The 21,972-nt window shown below is 45.0% G+C and overlaps 1 protein-coding gene across 6 annotated transcripts in view; it reads left to right on the top strand.

The window, feature by feature from the left end:
• LOC126072301 (cytochrome P450 4F3-like) overlaps nt 1–10,522 on the top strand; it is a 29,195-nt gene extending 18,673 nt beyond the window's left edge. For all 6 annotated transcript variants that reach the window (XM_049877243.1, XM_049877249.1, XM_049877244.1 and 3 more), the window contains 5 exons: nt 161–290; nt 9,308–9,441; nt 9,533–9,597; nt 9,762–9,844; nt 10,265–10,522. In XM_049877243.1, the coding sequence (XP_049733200.1) occupies nt 161–290; nt 9,308–9,441; nt 9,533–9,597; nt 9,762–9,844; nt 10,265–10,442 (590 nt within the window). In that variant the 3' untranslated portion in view covers nt 10,443–10,522. The remainder of the gene's footprint in view (nt 1–160; nt 291–9,307; nt 9,442–9,532; nt 9,598–9,761; nt 9,845–10,264) is intronic.
• Nucleotides 10,523–21,972: the final 11,450 nt, after the last annotated feature.

Below are 21,972 nucleotides of genomic sequence, written 5' to 3' on the forward strand. Positions count from 1 at the left end.
CGCATTGGGGGCAGGTGTCTCTCATTCCCAGGGACTTGGCGGGTGCACCCCATCCTGCTCCACCCTGCTTTATCCTCCTTGAGGACCTCAATGCAAAGGAGATGTCCATCTTCTGGTGCTGAAGCAGCTCAGTGACCCAAGTCTGCCTGGCTGCCCTCAGGCCATGACACCACGGCCAGTGGCATCTCCTGGGTCCTATACAACCTTGCCAAGCACCCGGAATACCAGGAGCATTGCCGGCAGGAGGTGCGAGAGCTTCTGAGGGACCGCCAACTAGAGGAGATTGAATGGTGAGTGCACGCTCTCGTGACCTGTTCCCCAAGCACTTTTCCTTGGCTCTGGTGGGGACAGGGGAAGATCTTTCTACTGATTCTGTCCTAATTGCTTAGTAAGAATAGGAGCAGAGGCCAGATGCAAGGCCTGGTACCCAGCCTGGTCAGGAGGGGAAAGGTTGTGGCTTTCGAGTCAGTAAGATCTGGTCTGTTGGGAGAATAGTGACAATATAAGAGGGCAGATGTCACTTAGCACGAGTTCAGTAAATGAAGTCACCCTCCACCTCCCTTGTTTTTCTCCTTGAAATCACATTTTTCAAAGATCTTTACTCTCCTAGATGTTTGCCCTTCTTCGGTCCCCTAATTTCTACCCTATCGTCCAGTCCAGGGGTTTGCATGGGACATCTGGGGATGAAAGTCTTCCTTTTCTTGTCCAGGAACACCTGCATCAGTATCCATCCAGTCCTCACCCAGCAGACACTCCCTCACTGTGCCCAACTCAATCTCCATCTCTAGCGCTGTGCTCAGCTCCATTCTGTGTCCTGGAGTCCCAGGAAGGACCCATTCCCAGGTCCCGTGTTCCAAGAGTTCCCAGCCTGGTGGGGGAACAGTCCCAGGCCTGGATAGTCCCAGCTTTCATGGATAGGACTGCGGTTGAGACAGAGAAGAGGCTGGGCTGAGGGTGGAATGGAGAAGATGCCTCAACGGAGTAATCATTTAGGTGCAATTGGGAAGAGTGCTCTAGGCTAGGCCTGGCAAAGGCCAAGGAGAGAGAGACAGAGACAGAGATGAGGGGAGAGGGAAAGGAAAGGAATCTAATTAGTTAGATAAACTACCAAACCAAACAAAAACCAAAGCAGTTGCTGTCAAGTTGATTCCAACTTATGGCGACCCCATGTGTGTCAGAGTAAGAACTACTCATAGGGTTTTCAAAGGCTGTAATCTTTTGGAAGTATTTTTTTTTCAGATTTATTTATAAGAATTATATATTAAAAATTAATCCTTTTTCTGTTTTGCATTGCAGAAGGTGGCCTTTTTACTTTGTGTTAGTTTTTATGAAGTCAAATTTATCCATCTTTTCTTTCCAGTCAAACTATTCATCCATTCTCCAGGGTTTTGTGGGACAGCCTCCTTTACTGGATGTTAAGTTTATACCTAGTCATGTGTCTGTCTTCTAGCTTTCTAGTTGGCCCCTTCAACTGATAACCCTGTTCTTGCAACAGTACCATACTCTTCTGTTTACTACCCCTTTGTAACAGCTGTTAAATCTGGTAGAATGAGTTTCTTCTCTTTAATCTTTAAATTGTCCAAGCTTTTTTTAAAATTGTGCTTTAAGTGAAAGTTTACAAATCAAGTCAGTCTGTCATACAAAAACGTATGTACACCTTGCTATGCTGTTCTCCCCCTAATGAGACAGCACACTACTCTTCTCCACCTTGTGTTCCTCTTGTCCGTTCAGCCAGCTCCTGTCTCCCTCTGCCTTCTCATCTTGCCTCCAAGACAGGAGCTATCCACATAGTCTCACGTGTCTACTTGAGCCAAGAAACTCATTCCTCACCAGTATCATTTTCTGCCTTATAGACCAGTCCAATCTCTGTCTGAAGAGTTGGCTTTGGGAATGGTTCCAGTTCTTGGCTAACAGAAGGTCCAGTGACTGTAACCTCTGGGGCCCCTCCAGTCTCAGTCAAACCATTAAGGCTGGTCTTTTTAGGAGATTTTGAGATCTGCATCCCACTGTTCTCCTGCTCCATCAGGGATTCTCTGTTGTATTCCCCTTCAGGGCAGTCATCTCTTGTAGCTGGGCACCATCTGGCACTTCTGGTCTCAGTCTGATGTAGTGTCTGGTTTATGTGGCCCTTTCTGTCTCTTGGGCTCATAATTACCTTGTGTCTTTGGTGTTCTTCATTCTCTTTGGCTCTGGGAGGGTTGAGACCAATTGATGCATCTTAGATGGCCGCTTGCTAGCGTTTAAGACCCCACATGCGGAATGTTTCCTTAATACATTTTGTTATGCCAATTGACCTGGATGTCTCCTGAAACCATGGTTCCCAGACCCCCACGCTTGCTAATCTTGCCACGAAGTATTCAGTAAACTTCATTGCTTTTGGTTTAGTCCAGTTGTGCTGACCTCTCCTGTATTGTGTGTTGACTTTCCCTTCACCTGAAATAGTTCTTGTCTACTATCTAATTAGTGAATACCCCTCTCCCTCCCTCCCTATCCTGTAACCATCAAAGAATGTTTTCTTCTCTGTTTAAACTATTTCTTGAGTTCTTATAATAGCGGTCTCAGACAATATTTGTCCTTCTGCACCTGACTAATTTCAGTCAGCATAATGCCTTCCAGATTCCTCCATGTTATGAAATGTTTCACGGATTCATCATTGTTCTTTATCATTGTGTAATATTCCACTGAGTGAATATACCATAATTTATTTATGCATTCTTCCTTTGATGGGCACCTCGATTGCTTCCACCTTTTTGCTATTGTAAACAGTGTTGCAATGAACATGGGTGTGCATATATCTGTTCCTGTGAAGGCTTGTATTTCTCTAGAAGATATTGCAAGGAGTGGAATTGCTAGATCATATGGTAGTTCTATTTCTAGCTTTTTAAGGAAGCACCAAATTGATTGCACCATTTTACATTCCCACCAGCAGTGTATAAGTAGTCTCTCCACAATCTCTCCAATATTTATTATTTCGTTTTTTTTTGGATTAATGCCAGCCTTGTTGGAGTGAGATGGTAGTTTTGACTTGCATTTCTCTAATGGCTAATGATGGTGAGCATTTCCCCATGTATCTGTTAGCTACCTGAATGTCTTCTTTTGTGAAGTGTCTGTTCATATCCTTTGCCCATTTTTTAATTGGGTTATTTATCTTTTTGTTGTTGAGTTTTTGCCGTATCATGTAGATTTTAGAGATCAGACTCTGATCAGAATTATCCTAGCTAAAAATTTTTTCCCAGTCTGTAGGTAACCTTTTTACTCATTAGGTGAAGTCTTTTGTTGAGCATTAAGTGTTTGATTTTTAGGAGCTCCCAGTTATCTAGTTTCTCTTCTGGTGTTTGTGCATTGTTAGTAATGTTTTGTGTTCTGTTTATGCCATATATTAGGGCTCCTAGTGTTGTCCCTGTTTTTCTTCCAAGATCTTTATTGTTTTAGATTTTATTATTTAGGTCTTTGATCCATTTTGAGTTAGTTTTTGTGCATGGTGTGAGGTATGGGTCTTGGTTCTTTCTTTCTTTTTTTTGCAGATGGATATCCAGTTATGCCAGCACCATTTATTAAAGAGATTGTCTTTTCCCCATTTAACAGACTTTGGGCTTTTGTCAAATATCAGCTGCTTGTACGTGGCTGAATTTATGTCTGGATTCTCAATTGTGTTCCATTGGTCTATGTATCTGTTGTTGTACTAGTACCAGGCTGTTTTGACTACCATGGTGGTATAATAGGTTCTAAAATCAGGTAGCGTGAGGCCTCCTACTTTGTTCTTCTTATTCAGTAATGCTTTACTTATCCGGGGCCTCTTTGCCTTCCATATGAATTTGGTGATTTGTTTCTCCATCTCATTAAAAAATGTCATTCTTGCATTGTATCTATAGATCACTTTGGTTAGAATAGACATTTTCGCAATTTTGTGTCTTCCTATCCCTGAGCAAGGTACGTTTTTCCACTTATGCAGGTCTCTTTTGGTTTCTTGCAGTAGTGTCTTGTAGTTTTCTTTGTATAGGTCTTTTACGTCTCTGGTTAGATTTATTCCTAAGTATTTTATCTTTTGGGGGGCTACTGTAAATGGTATAGATTTGGTGATTTCCTCTTCGATGTCTCTTTGTTGGTGTAGAGAAATCCAACTGATTTTTGTATGTTTATCTTGTATCCTGATAGTCTGCAGAACTCTTCTATTAGTTTCAGTAGTTTTCTTGAGGATTCTTTAGGGTTTTCTGCATATAAGACCATGTCATCTGCAAATAGAGATACTCTTACTTCTTCCTTACCAATTTGGATACGCTTTATTTCTTGATCTAGCCTAATTGCTTTGGCTAGGGCCTCCAGCAGAATTTTGAATAAGAGTGGTAATAAACGGCATCCTTGTTGGGTTCCTGTTCTCAAAGGGAATGCTTTATCTGGGTTGATATCTGGTTGCTCTGTCTTGTGTTCTAGTCTTGGCTTGATATCTGATGTTATTGATTTTCTAACCAGAGAACTCCCTTTAATATTTCTGTAGTTTTGATTTGGTTTTTGCAAATTCTCTAAACTTTTCTTTATCTGGAAATGTCCTAATTTCAACTTCATATTTGAGAGACAGTTTTGCTGGGTATATGATTCTTGGCTGGCAATTTTTTTCCTTTAGTGCTTTATATATGTCATCCCATTGCCTTCTTGGATGCATGATTGCAGCTGAGTAGTCCAAGCTTATTGTTATTGACTTTTCTTTGTAGGTGACTTTTTGTTTATCCCTAGCAGCTCTTAAAATTCTTTCTTTCTCTTTTGTTTTGGCAAGTTTGATTATAATATGCCTTGGTGACTTTCTTTTGGGATCTACCTTATGTGGGGTTTGATGAGCATCTCAGATAGATATCTTCTTTTTCACAATATCAGGGAAGTTTTCTGCCAACAAACCTTCAATAATTCTCTCTGTATTTTTTGTTCTCGCTTCCTGTTCTGGTACTCCAATCACTCATACATTATTTCTCTTGTTAGGGTTGCACATGACCCTTAGCTTTTCTTCATTTAAAAAAAAAATTCTTTTTTCTGATTTTTCTTCAACTATATTGATGCTACGTGTTTTATCTTCCATCTCACCAATTCTGACTTTCGTTTCCTCAATTCTGCTCCTCTAACTTTCTATCGATTTGTGTAGTTCTGAAATTTTATTTTTAATCTTCTGAATTTCTGATTGCTGTCTCTCTATGCATTCTTGTAGCCTATTAAATTTTCATTATGCTCTTGAATAACCTCTTAATTTCTTCCACTGCTTTATCTGTGTGTTCTTTGCCTTGTTCTGCATTTTGCCTGATCTCCTTCCTGATCTCTTGAAGAGTTCTGTAAATTAATCTTTTGTATTCTGCTTCTGGTAATTCCAGGAAAACATCTTCATCCTGAAGATTCCTTGAATCTTTGTTTTGAGAGCTTGTAGAAGTGATCTTGGTCTGTTTCTTTTTGTTAGTTGACATTAACTGTTTTCTCTGAGCCATCTATAAGTTATTGTATTAATTTATTTAATGTTTGTTTACTGTATCCTAGCTTCTTGCTTTGTTTCATTTTGATATGCCCAGATAAATTGCTTGAGAGAGGTAGCTTGATTGTTTGCACCTTTGACGCTCTAACGTCCTGTCACCACATGGCTAGAGCTGTTACCAGGTCTATAAGCCAAGGAGTCCATTTACTTTTCTTGTATGAATTCAACTCAAGTGTCCAGGTAGTTGGTCACCAAGTGTGTGGTGGAGGCTCTGTCCTACAGTCTTAGAGGTGCAGGGGTGATTGGTGTAGGCACAGGTATCTGGTTGCAGCAGGGGTTCATACTCTGAGCAAGGCAGGGGGCTCACAACTGTTCCCTGAGTGTCTGTGAGGAAACTGCATCCCTGTTCCCTAGAGTGCAAATGTGGGTGAGTTCTGTAGCTGGACCATGGGCACCCAATGCTCTTGGTTGTAAGGACTGGAATGCACCACTTATCCTAGGACCCCTGTCATGGGTGGCTAGGTGGTGTGAGTGGAGCCACTAGTTTTCTGGACCCTGATGTGGGTAGGTGAGAACCCTGTTAAATACACAGAGTGGTGTCAAACATCAAAAACCCGCCTCTTCATTGCACAGCTGAAACACTTAATGTCAGATCTCAGACACATACACTGTTGTAGTCTGCCAACAAGGGCCTAAGCTCCTGAAATGGGCCCACACAGGTCGATGCAGGAGTGACAGGCATTCAAAGTCCATGGACAGTTTGTGCCTGGACAAGAGCCCCTTCTGCCCTGAGTTCCTAGCTTAGTGGAGTTGGCAGATTATCTTTTCCCCAAGTTAATTCATTTCTTCTCCGAGGCTGGGAGAATGGCTCAGGGCTTGCAGCAGGACCTATCTCAGCCCACTGGGGGCTGGGGACTTGGTAAATTAGATGCAAGTACTTAGCTCTTGCTGAGAGGGCTGCTCTCTGATTCTGGAGGTGTGAGTAGACTATGAGGCTCATTGTCACCCCCTGAGGAACTCACATCTCGAACATTGCAAGCCTCATCATGATCACACCAGGGGATTGTGCCTGCTGAGTCAGGTCTGGCAACTTCTCACTGCTTCTGAACCATCTCTCCCTCCCCCTGCCACTCAGTCTGATTTCCTAACTTTGCCTTGGATGTTCAGGGCTCCTAACTTGTCATATATGTAATCACTTCACTTGTTTTTTCTGGTCTTTGGTGTCAGAAGGATCACTGGAAACATCTGATACTCCACCTTCTTGGCCCTACTGTAAATTGTCCAAGTTTTTCATGATCTTTTATTCTTCCAGAGAAATTTTAGAGTAAGTTGGCAAGCTCCTAAGAAAATCAACTAGATTTTTATTTATATTGAATAGATGATCCATTTGTGGAAAATGAAACATTTTGTGATATTAACACACGCTATTACTGAAGATAGAATGGATATCCAGTTATTCAAATAACCTTATCATCTTTTAATAGAGTAGAAAATGTCTGCTTAGAGATCTTACGCATGCTTTATTAAATGAACTTTTGTCACTATGGGAAACAGTATCTTCTCTTGGTATTTCATTTGGATTGAGTGAGGTTTATAAGTGCATTTGGAATATAGAGTTTTCACATTTCTTGTCAAATTTAATCCAGGTATTTTATATTATTATTATTAGCATCTTTTGTTTTCTTTATTACTAGTTAGTATTATTATCTTTTATAACTGGTTAGTATCACACACATACCAGTTACCTATACAGAAAAATTTATGATTTATATATATAAATGTTGTGCCCAGTGAATTTAGTAAATGCTTAGAATGTTGTTTCCTATCTTGGGGAAAATATGGATCATTTAATAAAAAACCCTTGGAACTACTGGGAAGTTGCTTGGAAAAAAGTTAATTCAATCTGCTTCTCATTTTCTTATAACAATATAACATCCAGATGAATGAAAGATTAAAACTGAAAGAGGAAGTGTTAAAAGCTCTGGAAGAAATCAAGTGAAAGTTATTTTACAGTGAAGGTTCTATTTTGACACAAGTTTGAGGAGGTATGCAAGAAGAGATGGATATGCTGTCTAATGAAAAAGATACAGAGCAGTGTGTATGGTATATAGTATGCTATTACACCCTCTCCTGATCTATGAACACTGGTAGTTTCCAAAGACCAGGTCATTATGCAAAGTTGGCATTATGTGAAAATGGAGCATGACCACATCAGATCACAAAAATGGAGGATGATTACATTATTATATAACTGCTAAATTACATCATTACATAACTGGCAAACCTCTGAGAATCATGGCCCAGCCAAGGTGACACATAACCTTAGCCATCAAAACCAGTGTTACTCTTGCCTTGTACCTGGGCATTTATTACTGCCAGACATACGTTGCTAATGTATAAAATAGTCAGATAGTAGATTTTTTACTATTGTAAATACAAAATGCTGGATAATCAGATAGTCCGTAAGTGAGGAGAAGGTGATTATAGTTTTTTTGAGATGTAAAAAAAAGTATCTCTGGAAGGGCACATAAAGAAATAATAACCTGGGCAACCTGTGGGAAGGGAATGTATGCGGTGCTGGGCTACAAGGGCGCTCTTCCATAGTTTTTGGAATTCGAACCATTTGACTGTATTGGAGATTTTAAAACTTAGTCATACAAAAAGAAGGGGATTAAAAAATTTAGCCCACTTACTGAAACTTTGGACTCCCTGGGTGGTGAAAATGATTGACACACTCAGCTGATGACTGAAAGGTTGGAGGTTCAGGTTCACCCAGAGGTACCCTGGAAGAAAGGCCTGATGAGCTACATCTGAAAAATCAGTTATTGAATAGCCTGTGGAATACAGGTCTACTCTGACATACCTGGGGTCTCTAGGAGTCAGAATAACTCAGTGGCAACTGGAACTGGTTACTGAATCCTCACTGTTGGTGAAAGTTTTCCAGTTGATTCTCTCACTTTCCAAGTATAAAACCACTAATTGCCAGTACAGATACATTTTCCCCACATTTCTAATAATTATACTTTTTTCTTGTCTTTTGCATCAGCTAGTATGAATATGTTTACATTGTTTCTTACTCATTTGCCTTTTGATTTTTCTTTTTCTTTCTTTTTTTTTTTTTTTTTTTACCATAAATAGCATTTTGTTTTTCTGCAAATTTTTCTGCCTTTTCAGGGATGGCTTTTGGGTGTTGTGGTTTTCTCAGAAAGGCTGCTAAAAAACACCCAACTAAATTTTGTCTGGAACTTATGTGATTTATTGCTCTTCTAATGCTTAATCTTTTTTTTTTTAATTTTACTGTGGTGAATATATACATAAAACATACACTATCTCAACAGATTCTACATGTATAATTCAGTAACATTGATTACATTCTTCAAGCTGTGTGACCATTCTTGCTATTCTTTTCCAAATCATTTCACCACGATTAACATGACCTCAAGGCCCCCTGAGCAAAAGTTCTCCCCTGTCCCCATCCCTCCAACCCCTGGTAACCACTAGTAATCTTTGGTTTCCATATATTTGCTTATTTCATATAAGTGAGACCATACAGTACTTGTCTTTTTGTGACTGATTTATTTTGCTCAGCATGATGTTTTCAAAGTTCATCCATGTGTGGCATGCATCAGGACTTCATATCTCTTCATGGCTGAGTAGTATTCCATTGTGTGTATATACCACATTTTGTTAACCTATTCATCTAATGCTTAATTTTTGATCAATCTGGAATTTATTTTGTTGTAAGGAGCGAGGGTCAAGAGAGAGGTGGTAAAAAAGTTTCACCAGGTGGCAGAGGCCTGGGAGAGTCTTTGCTCTCAGGTAAATTGTGTGTGTGTGTGTGGGGGGGGGTTTCCTTAGGGACGACCTGACCCAGCTGCCCTTCTTGACCATGTGCATCAAGGAGAGTCTGCGGTTGTATCCCTCAGTCACTGCCATCTCGCGCTGCTGTACCCAGGACATAGTATTGCCAGATGGCCGAGTCATCCCCAAAGGTACCCACAGTGGCAAGGGGGAGGTCCCGGGCAGGAAGGGGAGCCCATCAGGCAGGGGGGATCTCCATCTAACTGCCTCCTCCTCCCACAGGTGTCATCTGCCTCATCAGCATCTTTGGGACCCATCACAACCCCTCTGTGTGGCCGAACCCTGAGGTGCCGCCCTTGCCCACCCATCCTTATCCACTGCAGGAACCTGGGGAAGGGGCGGGGTCCTGAGCTGGGAATCAGACACCGCATCTGGCACTCTACAGGCATCTGCCTTTCCAGAGTGGTCTCTGGGGAGACCTCACCTAGCAGTCCTGTCTCCCCGCCCCCAGGTCTATGACCCCTTCCGCTTCGACGTACAAAACACTGAGAAGAGGTCGCCTCTGGCTTTTATTCCTTTCTCTGCGGGTCCCAGGTAAGATCTGCAGGCGACTGAGGAAAAATGGGGTGAGGGTGGGGCAAAGGGAGGGGGGCGTGTGGGACTTCATCTAGGACTGATTGCCTGTGTGTGGGGAGAGTTTCCGATGGTCCAAGTTCCAGCCACCTTCCCTCTCCTTCCGCGGAGGTTTGGATAAAGACCTGGGGAAAAGAGGTAGGATCCAAAGAGGGGCCCCCCGGTGCTCAGAGCCCCCCCCATCTTCTGTTCTGAGTGGGCGGCTGGAGTCTGGGCCAAGCTCAGGGGACCACAGAGGCTGTCGTGGGCGTCCCGGGTTCAGTCAGCCCTCTCTTTAGCCCTCAGGCTGATCAGGGCGGGGTGGGAGTCCTGGGCCGGTTTCCAAGCGCAGAGGGGCCCAGATGGGGACCTGGGCTAAGTCAGACCCTGCCTTGTCCACAGGAACTGTATCGGGCAGACGTTCGCCATGACCGAGATGAAGGTGGTCCTCGCGCTCACGCTGCTGCGCTTCCGTGTCTTGCCGGATGACGCCGAGCCTCGGAGGAAGCCAGAGCTGATCCTGCGCGCTGAGGGGGGGCTGTGGCTGCGGGTGGAGCCGCTGGGCGCGGGCCTGCAGTGAGCTCCACAGCCGCTTAGCTGATCCCCAGCTCACCCACTTACCTTCACTGACTCCCAGGAATAAAATTCTGCTGTCACTTCTGCCTGAGTCTCCTGGGATTCAGCAAGGGTGCTTGGGGACGGCGGGATCCGGGGTGGGAGTGGCTGGGTGAAAAGGGACCAGTTTTTCTGAGCCCAAGACCCCCCATGCTGCCCTCAGGTTTTCCCAGAGCCGGATCGGATCATGAAATTAACCTGTGGGCAATAGGGAGCCATGGGAGGTGTTAGAGTAGGAGAAGGACCAGGGTTGAGGATGGACTTAAGGGATAAGATTGAGGCCCTGAGTCAGGGGAGGGAAACCCATAGTGGCATGCCTTCCCCTGGGCTGCTGGTGTTCTCCAAGAGGGAGGCCCTTCGTCAGCCCAGCACACAAGGGGAGCGGGATTACCGCACCCCACACCCAGGCAGCCTGTCCAGGACTCTTAGTTCCCTCCTTGCTGTTGCCAATCCTCATGTCTGCCCATCCCAGTCGGTCCCAGGTGACCCACTTCCCATTCCTTCAGGAGCTCTTCCTCTGGCCCCCTGGTGCCCAGGCAGCCTGGCCAATAGATATGAGCGGAGCTCCCTGTGTGCCCAGCGATCTCACAGGAGAGTCAGTGGGAGGCTCATTCAGTCCCTCACCTCCAGGTTTCTCCTTTCCCATGGCAGGATCAGCCCTGGCTCATCTTGGTGTAGCGGGGGCCGGCTATCTCGATAGTCAAAGCCAGACTGTTGGAAACAAAAAATAACCCCAAGAGCATGGGTTGTGAAGCCAGACTGCTTGAATTCAAGTCTCAACTCTGCTGCGTGACTTTGGGCAAGTGAATTTCCCTCTCTGTGCCTCAGTGTCCTTACCTGTATAATGGGATTTATAGCAGTACCTACCTCAGGTGGTCCCAGGGACTGAATGTGAAGGACTCTGAGCTGTGCTTGGCACAGTCACTGCTGAATAAACATGGCCTTTTTTGGTGCGGTTGTTAAAGCGATCGACTGCTAAGTGAAAGCTCGGCGGTTAGAAACCACTAGTTGCTCCACTGGAGAAAGACGTGGCAGTCTGCTTCTGTAGAGATTTACAGCCTTGGAAACCCAAACAGGTTGCTAGGAGTAGGAATTGACTCCACGGAAAGCCTAGATCTTGCAAATCAGAACACTCTGCCTTCTGTGACTATTATCTGTGCATGAGTTTAAAAGTATGATTGGAACTCAATGAGAAGAATTTGAACCTTGGTGCTCCTTGAGTCAGCTCTTCCCCCTGAAGTGCATATAGGATCGTTCGTTTCTGAGATGGTGGGGCACCTGGATAGGTGCAAGGGGTGAGGATGTCAGAGAAACCTCAGTTAATGTCCCAGAATAAGATCCTGCTACAAACGTTGATCTGTTTTTATAGCCTAAGGGATTCTGCATTACTGAGCCCCTACGAACCCCTCCAACCTGCTCTCTGGCTGATCTCCCCTCCCTTATTGCGCTCCACCACCTTGGCCTCAATTCTGATCTCCTGTTGTTAGCTGATGTTGAGTCAGCCCGACTCATGGCGACCCCATGCACAAAAGAATAAAATGCTGTGGGTCCTGTGGCATCCTCACGATCAGCTGTGGAATGGACGGTTGTGATCCATAGCGTTTTCATTGGCTGGTTTTCGGAAGTAGATCACCAGGCCTTTCTTAGTCTGAAAGCTCCACTGAAACTTCTTCAGTATCTTAGTTAGCAACACGCAAGCCTGTATTGACAGACGGGTGGTAGCTGTGCATGAGGTGCATTGCCTGGGGATCGAACCTGGGTCTCCTTCATGGAAGGCGAAAATTCTACCACTGAACCACCATGGCCCTCAGTCTCTTATTTAAAGCAAGAGACAGATTCGTTGTCATCCAGTCAATTCTGGCTCATGATGATCTCCTATTAGGAGAACATATATTATACCCAGTCTTTGTTCTCCCCAGGGCCTTTGCACGTGCTATTTCCTGTGCTTGGGATGCTCTTCTCCCAGATTTTTCATGTCTGAGTTTCATTACTCAGGGCTCAGCTGAAATGTCACCTCAGAGAAATTCTTCCTTGACTCTCTATGTACTATCCCCATCCCAGTTAACTTCTATCCCATTGCTCCACTTATTTTCCTTATAGGTCCTATCATCTGAAACCATCTTTTTATTTGTTCACTATGTGGAATATTTATTAAGTTGAACATAGCCATAGTTAACACTGAATCTACTCGCACCTTTGGTGCTAAGATGGCCCAGAGCCTAGAACTAGATAAAAGGCCCAGGGAATACTTTGACTCCAATTCAAAGATTCAAAACAAGATAGAAATTGCACAGACCTCTAGGGCAGAGTCTGCCATTTGGTGTCACACAAAGCCACCTATTAACAGCTGTCTGGGAAAAAAAAATGGAGCCATCCTTTTATAAGTTTGGAATCCTTGATTTAACGACCAAGGCAAACAAACAAAGGAAAAATGAAAAAAACAAAACCCATTGCCATCAAGTAGATGGTAACTGCACATGTTATAGAGTAGAATTGCTCCACAGGGCTTTCTCGGCTGAAATTCTTACAGAAGCCAATTGCCAGGCCTTTCTTTTGTGGCACCACTGAGTGGGTTCAAATTGCCAACTTTCAATTTAGTTGTGGACACAAACCATTGGCACCACCCAGGGACCTGAGTTAAGCACAAGTAAGTAGATTTCTTTCCTGCAGGACTTCTCAGAGCATTTAAAATTCTAATGTGCACTGGGTGTTTGGGAGAAGGGCCCCCAAGCATGCACTATTTTGCAGATATGGTTGGTAAAGCAAGATGGGTAATGTTTACTGTGTCTCATATGCACTAGTCATGCACTGATACATACAATGAGCTCCAGGTCTCTTAATCATTAAGTGGAAGTAGGATTTGAATGGCATCTGTGGGGAGGCTTGGTACAAAATTAGCAGTCGTGATTACAAACAGTGCCCTGAAGAAATTGCAAATGTAATGTCCACCCATGAGAAGGACAGGAGGGTGCAGTGGGGCACCATCAGGAAATTAATTGGAGGTCCCCTTTAGAACATCTGGAGTAGGTGGGCCTCTCTCCCTAGAAGCTCACCCAAGCAGACTGCAGATCCTGTCTCTGGGCCAAGCCCAGGAATTGCTCTGCAATTCTGCCTAGGTGTGTGTGTCTGTGTCTCTGTGTGTGTGCCTCTCTGTGTGTATGTGTGTGTCTCTGTGTCTGTATGTGTGTATGTGTTTGTGGTGTGTAAGGGTGGAGGGCACTTCTCAGTGGGTGTTGGAGTCTGCGAGAGAAGTTCATCACAGCTTGTGGTTATTCCAGACCTCCACCAGAAGAGAGAAAACAGAACAAAGAACAGCAGACCAAAGGAAATTAATTCACTAAAGACCAGACTCCCCAAGGAAGGTTTTCCTAAATCCAGCAACAGGGAAGGGGGCCTCCGAGTGCCTGCCAGCCCCTGACTCGTGAACATTGATATGGTTATAACCCACCAGACCCACCAATCCACAAAGAGGCCTGATGGGAACAGAAATCTACATACACCAGATAGAAGCAATGCCAACCAACATAAAAAAAAAAAAATAGCCGTTCATAAATACACCAAAAAGAACCATAGCAACAAAACAAACAAACAAAAAAGCCCAAACTTGTTTCCGGCTCATGGCAACTCCATGCGTTATAGAGTAGAACTGCCCCATAGGGTTTCCTTGGCAGTCATCTTTACAGAATCAGATCATCGGGCCTTTCTTCCCTGGTGCCACTGGATGAGTTCAAACAGCAAAGCTTCAGGTTAGTAGTTGAGGGCAGAACATTTGCACCACCTGCAAACATCCACTCATAAATAAGGTACCCCATATTCACCCAACTTTTACCTAATGGCCTGAAAGAGAAAGAGCCACATGAAACAGAACTGACACACAAGTTACAGAGACGATGCAAGAATCTGCTCACTTCTATTCTGCAGAGAGACTTGAGACATGGTGTATCTATAGAAGAAAGTGCTATTAGAATAATCAGTTATCATGAATGAGTTCTCATACATTCTAAACAGAATTACAGAAATTTAGAATTAAATAGAAGGATCCCTAAATTAACCTATAAATTAACTGCAGTAAAAAGAGACCCTAACAGGCTATTCATGGAACTTGACAAGAGGGTTCTAAAGCGCATCCAGGAGATAGAACATTTATAAAATGACAACGAAACTTTGAGAGTTTTCTTGGTGTTGTCCTTGGAGACTCCAGTTTTGCAGGCAAAAGATGGATTTCATTTTCAATGATCACTCTGTAGTGCTTGATTTCTTTGTAACCAGGTTCATATATAACTAAGAGGTCCTTGGTGGCTCATACGGTTTGCACTAGACTACTAACTGAAGGGTTGGAGGCTCGAACCTACCCAGCGGGGCCTTGGAAGAAAGGCCTGGTGATCTGCTTACAAAAAGATTACAGCTAAGAAAACCCTATGGAGTGCAGTTCTACTCTGTAATACGTGGGTCACCATGAGTCAGAATGGGCAATGGGTTCTGTGATTTTTTTTAATATGACTAAACCAAAATAAACAATTTCTTGTTGCTGTTGAGTCCATTCCAACTCATAGTGACCTTATAGGACAAAGTAGAACTGCCCCAGAGGGTTTCCCAGGCTGTAATCTTTATGGAAGTAGATTGCCAAGTATTTTCTCCCATAGAGCTGCTGGGTGGGTTTGAACCACCAACCTTTGATTAGCAGCCGAGCACTTAACCATTTTGCCACCAGAGCTCCTTAAATAAAACCCATAAAGGATAGTAATACCAAAAACCCCACTGCCGTCTAGTCGATTCTGACTCATAGCAACCCTATAGAACAGAGTAGAACTGCCCTGTAGAGTTTCCAAGGAGAACCTGGCGGATTCAAACTGCCGACCTCTTGGTTAACAGCCGTAGCACTTAACCACTATGCCACCTGGGTTTCCAAGGATAGTTATAGAACATGTTATTAGGAATAAAACTCTTGCCTGGCTTACAGATGGTTCTGTGTGATATGTAGGCACCACTCGAGAGTGAACAGTGGCAGCATTTAGCCCCTTTCTGGTACCTCCATGAAGGACAGTGGTGAAGGGACTTTCTCTCAATGGACAGAACTTCTAGCAGTTCACCTCATTGTTTACTTTGTTTGGAAGGAGAAATGGCCAGACATGTGGTCGTATATTGATTTATGGGCTGTTGCCAATGGTATGGCTAGATAGTCAAGGATTTGGAAGGAACATAATTGGAAAAATGGTGACAAGGAGATATGGGGAAGAGGTATGTGGATAGACTTCTCTGAATGGGTCAAAGAAATGAAGATATTTTGTGTCTCATGTGAATGCTCACCAAAGGGTGACCTCAGCAGAGTAGGACTTTAACAATCAAGTGGATAGGATGGTGAGTTCTGTGGAAATCAATCATCCTTTCTCCCCTGCACTCTTGTCATTGCTGAATGGGCACATGAAAAAAAGAGGTCATGGTGGGAGGGATGGAGGTTATTCATGCGCTCAGCAACATGAACTTCCACTCACAAGGACTGAGTTGGCTACAGCCACTACTGAGTGCACAATCTGCCGGCAACAGAGACCAACACCGAGTCTCTGATAAGGCACCTTATCTTGAGGTGATCAGCAAGCAGCCTGGTGGCAGGTTGATTACATTGGACAGCTTCCATCATGGAAAGGGCAATGTTTCATTCTTACTGGAATAGACTTTTACTCCGCATACAGATTTCCCTTTTCTGTACACAGTGCTTCTTCCAAAACTACCATCTGTGGACTTACAGAATGCCTTATACGTCATCATGGTATTCCACTGCCTGAGGTCAAGGGACTCACTTCACAGCAAATGAAATGCAGCAATGAACTCACACTCATGGAATTCACTGGTCTTATCATGTTTCCCATCATCCTGGAGCAGCTGGCCTGGTAGAACGATGAATGGCCTTCTTAAGACACAATGACATCACAAGCTAGGTGGCAATACATTACAGGGTTGCAGCAATGTTCTCCAGGAAGTTGCTTATGCTCTAAAGGAGGATCCAATATACTGTGCTGTTTCTGCCATAGCCACAATTCATGAGTCCAGGAATCAAGGGATCCTGAGACCATATTGGGCTAGAAGAGACAGTCAGGGGATGTGGGAGGTTTGAGGTTTCCCCAACATCCTACCAGTCTCAGAAAGATGGTCTTTGACCCACCCTCTTTTTGGGCATCTCTGCTGGAAACCGCTCCTTCAAACTTTTCCTCATTTGAGACCACTCCACAGGGCAATTCAGGACAAGGTCAAGGGAGGCACACAGCAGGCATGCTTTATGTAGCGTACCTGGTACACCAGAAGCTCGAGTACCAGGTTCCAGCCCCTTCCCTTTTCTCCCTCTCTTTGGGGCTCCTGGCCCTTCCCACCTTTCTGTGGAGCCCTCCTCTGCCTCATTGAAGGCCCCCATCTGATGCCTCATTTCTCAGACGGGAAGACTGAGGCTCAGAGAAGGGCCGACACAGTTCATAGAGTCAGGACCAAGTGGACCCTTCTCCATCCTCCTCTCCGTCTTCCTCCCCATCTTCCTGGAGCACAGCCTCCACGTGTCCTATCCCCACATGTGCCCTTTATCCCAGAATGTGATTCCTGTGATCCCTACGAGGCTGAAGTCTTTGTTTCTGCTACCTCCTGGACTGGCTAGAGTCAGGACTGGATTCAGGTAGTGTTGGGCAGCTGGGGCCAGCAGCTTCCTGTTCTGAGCTTCTGATTCCTTCTCCAAGAAATGAGTACATGACCCCCTGTAGCCCCCAATGTGTATAGGAGCCCAGCAGATGTTTGGGGGAAAGAACTTGGCCCTGTGTCCTTTGTCCCTGGACCTTTAAGTTCAGGTTTTTACCTGCCTCACCATGGACAGGGTGGCTGTAAACTTGGCAGCTCAGAGTAGCCTTTGCTACTCCATCCCTAATACTCCCCTACCACTCATGACCTGAGTTTTTTGTGAACTGAGGAAGCCCTTCAGCCCTTCTGGACACCACTGTATCCTTCGGCCCTTCCTCCCTCCCTATTTTGGGCAGTTGCCTGGCAGGCCCAGCCCAACCCCTCCCAGCTGTCCCAGGGTCAGGGACAGGAGTAAAGAGGTCCCAGGAAAAGGGGAGAGGAGGTTGTGCAGGAAAAGCTGCTGAGGACAGAGGGTGTCAGGCTGGGAGTGGCAGAGCTGGGAGGGCTCTGATCTTGCGGGGAGGTATGCTACCCATGACTGGGTGGCTTCAAGGAGCAAGCTCTTGAAGAAACAGTGACTAATGGGTAACTGGGTCCTCTGACAAACTCCCTGGGACTTCTGGGGAGGAATTTCTGGATTCCAGCCACCTCTCTCTCCCTCTCCTTCCATCTATCTGTCTCTCTGTCCCCCTACCTGTTCCCCTGGCCTTCTCTGGGCTTCCTTCCCTTCTTTGGCCCCATGTTTGCTCTTCTTCGCCCCCTCCAAGCCTACACCCTTGGTCTCTTCCTCTACTCTGTGCCCATTCCTCCTCTGCTTCTGAGCTCATCATTAGACCCCCTCTCTTTGGCCTACAGGACATCTCTGCTCAACCTGTCATAGCTGGGACTCTGGCTCAGGGCAGCTTCCCCATGGCTGCTCCTGCTGCTGGCCGTGGCCTCCTGGCCCATGTCCTGGCCTGGACCTACATATTCTTTAACAACTGCCACTGCCTCTGATGTTTCCCACAGCCCCCAATGAGGAACTGGCTCTTGGGGTACCTGGGCCTCATGAGTGGGGTGGTAGGACAAATCTGGGGTGTCAGGACCAGGGCAATCAGTGTCAGGGGTCTAGGGACCAGGAGGGGACCAGGACAGCAGAGAAGGGAAGAGGCTGAGGGGAACCCTGCATTCCTCCCTCACCCCCAGGTCCACTCCTTTCCTCTCTGCTCCTACCCCCCATGCCTGAGCCTGTGCTCTTATTCCCCACCCCCCTCGCCCCAGGCTTGCTTTGGGTCATTTTCCTGCCTGAGTGTCAGCCATTAGTGTATTTCTGGCTCCCCTAGGGGGCTTCCAAGACAGGCTAGACATAGCTGGGCCTCCTGACTTTCCCACAGTCTCACCCTGAAAAGGGGACCACGTCAGGAAAACAGTCCAGGTTCCACCCTCACCCCCTGCACTCCGTTGCTGCTAGGTCCACCTCTGCTGACTTCAGGCCAGTGACTACCCCTCTGAGGGCTGTAACTCCCCATCCTCTCCCCCCACGACGGGGACACAGCTGGGCCAGTGGAGAGGTGTGGGCACTCTCCCTAACCCATCCCTTCCTGGGGCCCCTTCCTGTTCATATCTTGCCCTGCACCCCTGAGATATACCAATGGGCCCCATTGCTTAACCAGGATAAAGGTTGACCACTTCCCCTTTGAGAAGCCTTCCTTCACCTCTGCTATGTCCAATCGTTTGTTTATCACCCACCTCTCCCACATGATTGTAGCTCTAGGAAGGAGAACTCTATCAGCAGTGCCCAGCCCTTGAGCTGGCATACAGTAGACAATAAATGCTTGAGGACCCAATGGTTGAGGACACATCCTAGGTCTGGGTGACCATCACCTCATTTGGACATTCAAGACCAAAGGGACAGGCCCTAGCCTTTCCTCTCCCCCAGACCACCTTGGTGACAAGCAATCTCTCCAGTTTCCCCTTCTGTGGAGACCAGAACAGAAGCTTGGGAACAGATTCCTGCGATTCTACTGTTCATCAAAGCAAAGCTTATCCAGAATGGGATGTTCCTGAGCTTACCACGAACTTTTCCAGAGATTCTGGGATATAGGGTGTCCTCAGAGGGCACAGGAGGCTGTGGGAATGTCATAGGTCACCTGCAGTCCTGCCTCCATTTCTGATGGCTTGGCCTGGGAGGTTGGTCTAGTCTGGATCGCTCTTCCTCTCCTGTAGCCTCTCTTGCTGTGTTCTGTTGGCCTAGTCACTCTCCTTCTTTATAACAGTTCCATCAAACACGTTGAATCCTTGGCTCAGGTTCCCTGGGGATTAGGGAGCAGGTCATCAGGTGAAAGTGATTTATGTTCACTTGGTTGGAGCAGCCTGGGGGTTAGGCACAGCCAGGGTGTCCCGAGAACTCAAGGGAACGTCTTGGGAGTCAGGCATGAACAAGTTGTCCTGAGGACTCTTGAGATGTCTAAGGGGGCAGGCTTGAATGAATGGGGTGTCCCAGGACTCAAGTGGATGTCCCTGAGATAGGTTTCAACTGGGGCTTCCCAAGGACCCTAAGAAATGTCTTGAGGCTCAGGCTTAGACAGTTGGGGTGTCCCAAAGATCGGAGAGATGTCTTACCAATAACCCCACTTCACCGTCTCCACACCCTGAATGCTCAGTTCCCACCTCCCCTTGGCACCATTGTTGTTGTTAAGTGCCATCGAGTCAGTTCAGACTCAAGTGACCCTATGTACAACAAAACAAAACGCTGCTTGGTCCTGCACCATCCTCACAATTGTTGCTATGCTTGAGCCCATTGGCTACCACTGTGTCAATACATCTCATTGAGTGTCTTCCTCTTTTTAGCTCACTCTTTACTTTACCAAGCATGATATCCTTCTCCAGGGACTGGTCCCTCCTGATAACGTGTCCAAAGTACATGAGATGAAATCTCCCCATCCTTGCTTCTAAGGAGCATTCCGACTACGCTTCTTCTGAGGCAAATTTGTTCATTCTTCTGGCAGTCCATGGTATATTCAATATTCTTCACCAACACCATAATTCAAAGGCATCAACTCTTCTTTGGTTTTCCTTATTCATTGTCCAGCTTTTGCATGTGTGTGAGGCGATTGAAAACACCATGGCTTGGGTGAGGCTTACCTTAGTCCTTAGAGCAACATCTTTGCTTTTTGACACTTTAAAGAGATTTTTGCAGCAGATTTGCCCAATGCAATTTGTCGTTAAATTTCTTGACTTCTTCCATGGGGGTTGATCGTGAATTCAAGTAAAATGAAATCCTTGACAATGTCAATCTTTTTTCTGTTTATCGTAATGTTGTTTATTGGTCCAGTTGTGAGGATTTTTGTTTTCTTTATGTTGAGGTGTAATCCATACTGAAGGCTGTGGTCTTTGATCTTTATCAGTAAGTGCATCAAGTCTTCTTCACTTTCAGCAAACAAGGTTGTACTGTGTGCATATTGCAGGTTGTTAATGAGTCTTCCTCCAATCCTGATGCCTTGTTCTTCTTCGTACAGTCCAGCTTCTTGGATTGTTTGCTCAGCATACAGACTGAATAAGTATGGTGAAAGGATATAAGCCTGACACGCAGCTTTCTTGACATTAAACCATGCAGTATGCCCTTGTTCTGCTTGAATGACTGCCTCTTGGTCTAAGTACAGGTTCCTCATGAGCACAATTAAGTGTTCTAGAATTCCCATTCTTTGCAATGTTATCCATAATTTGTTATGATCCACACAGTTGAATGCTTTTGCATAGTCAGTAAAACACAGGTAAACATCTTTCTGGTATGCTTTGCTTTTAGGGAAGATCCATGTGACATCGGCAATGATATCCCTCGTTCCACATTCTCTTCTGAATCAGCTTGACTTTCTGACAGTTCCCTGTAGGTGTATCGCTGAAACCACTTTTGAATGATGCTCAGCAAAATTTTACTTGTGTGTGATATTAATATTGTTCGATAAATTCCACATTCTGTTGGATCACCTTTCTTTGAAATGGGTACAAATATGGATCTCTTCCAGTTGGTTGATCAGGTAACTGTCTTCCAAATTTCTTGGCATAGGTGAGTGAGCACTTCCAGTCCTGCATCAGTTTGTTGAATCATCTTAACTGGTATTCCGTCAATCCCTGAAGCCTTGTTTTTCACTATTCCCTTCAGCACAGCTTGAACTTCTTCCTTCAGCATCATCAGTTTTTGGTCATATGCTGCTTCCTGAAATGATCGAAGGACAAACTCTTTTTGGTACACTGACTCTGTATATTTCTTCCACCTTCTTTTGATGCTTCCTACATAGTTCAGTATTTTCCCCATAGAATCTCTCAGTATTGCAACTTGAGGCTTGAATTTTTTCTTCAGTTCTTTCAGCTTGAGAAATACTGAGTGTGTTCTTCCCTTTTAGTTTTCTATCTCAAGGTCTTTGCACATTTCATTATAATACTTTTTCTTCTCTAGCTGCCCTTCGAAATTTTCTGTTCAGCTCTTTTACTTGATCTTTTCTTCCTTTTGCTTTAGCTATTCTACATTCAAGAGCAAGTTTCAGAGTCTCTTCTGACATCCATTTGATCTTTTCTTTCTTTCCTGTCTTTTTAATGACCTCTTGCTCTCTTCACGTGTGATGTTCTTGACGTCATTCCATAACTCCTCTGGTCTTTGGTCACTGGCGTTAAATGCATCAAGTCTATTCTTGAGATGGCCTCTAAATTCAGGTGGGATATACTCAGTGTTGTACTGTGGCTCTCATGGATTTGCTGTAATTTTCTTCAGCTTCAACTTGAAATTACACATGAGCAGTTGATAGTCTGCACCCAGGTTGGCCCCTGCCTGGCCTTATTCTGACTGAAGACATAGAGCTCTT

The sequence above is a fragment of the Elephas maximus genome, chromosome 3 (genome assembly GCF_024166365.1).
Source record: "Elephas maximus indicus isolate mEleMax1 chromosome 3, mEleMax1 primary haplotype, whole genome shotgun sequence".
In the NCBI taxonomy this organism is placed as follows: domain Eukaryota; kingdom Metazoa; phylum Chordata; class Mammalia; order Proboscidea; family Elephantidae; genus Elephas; species Elephas maximus.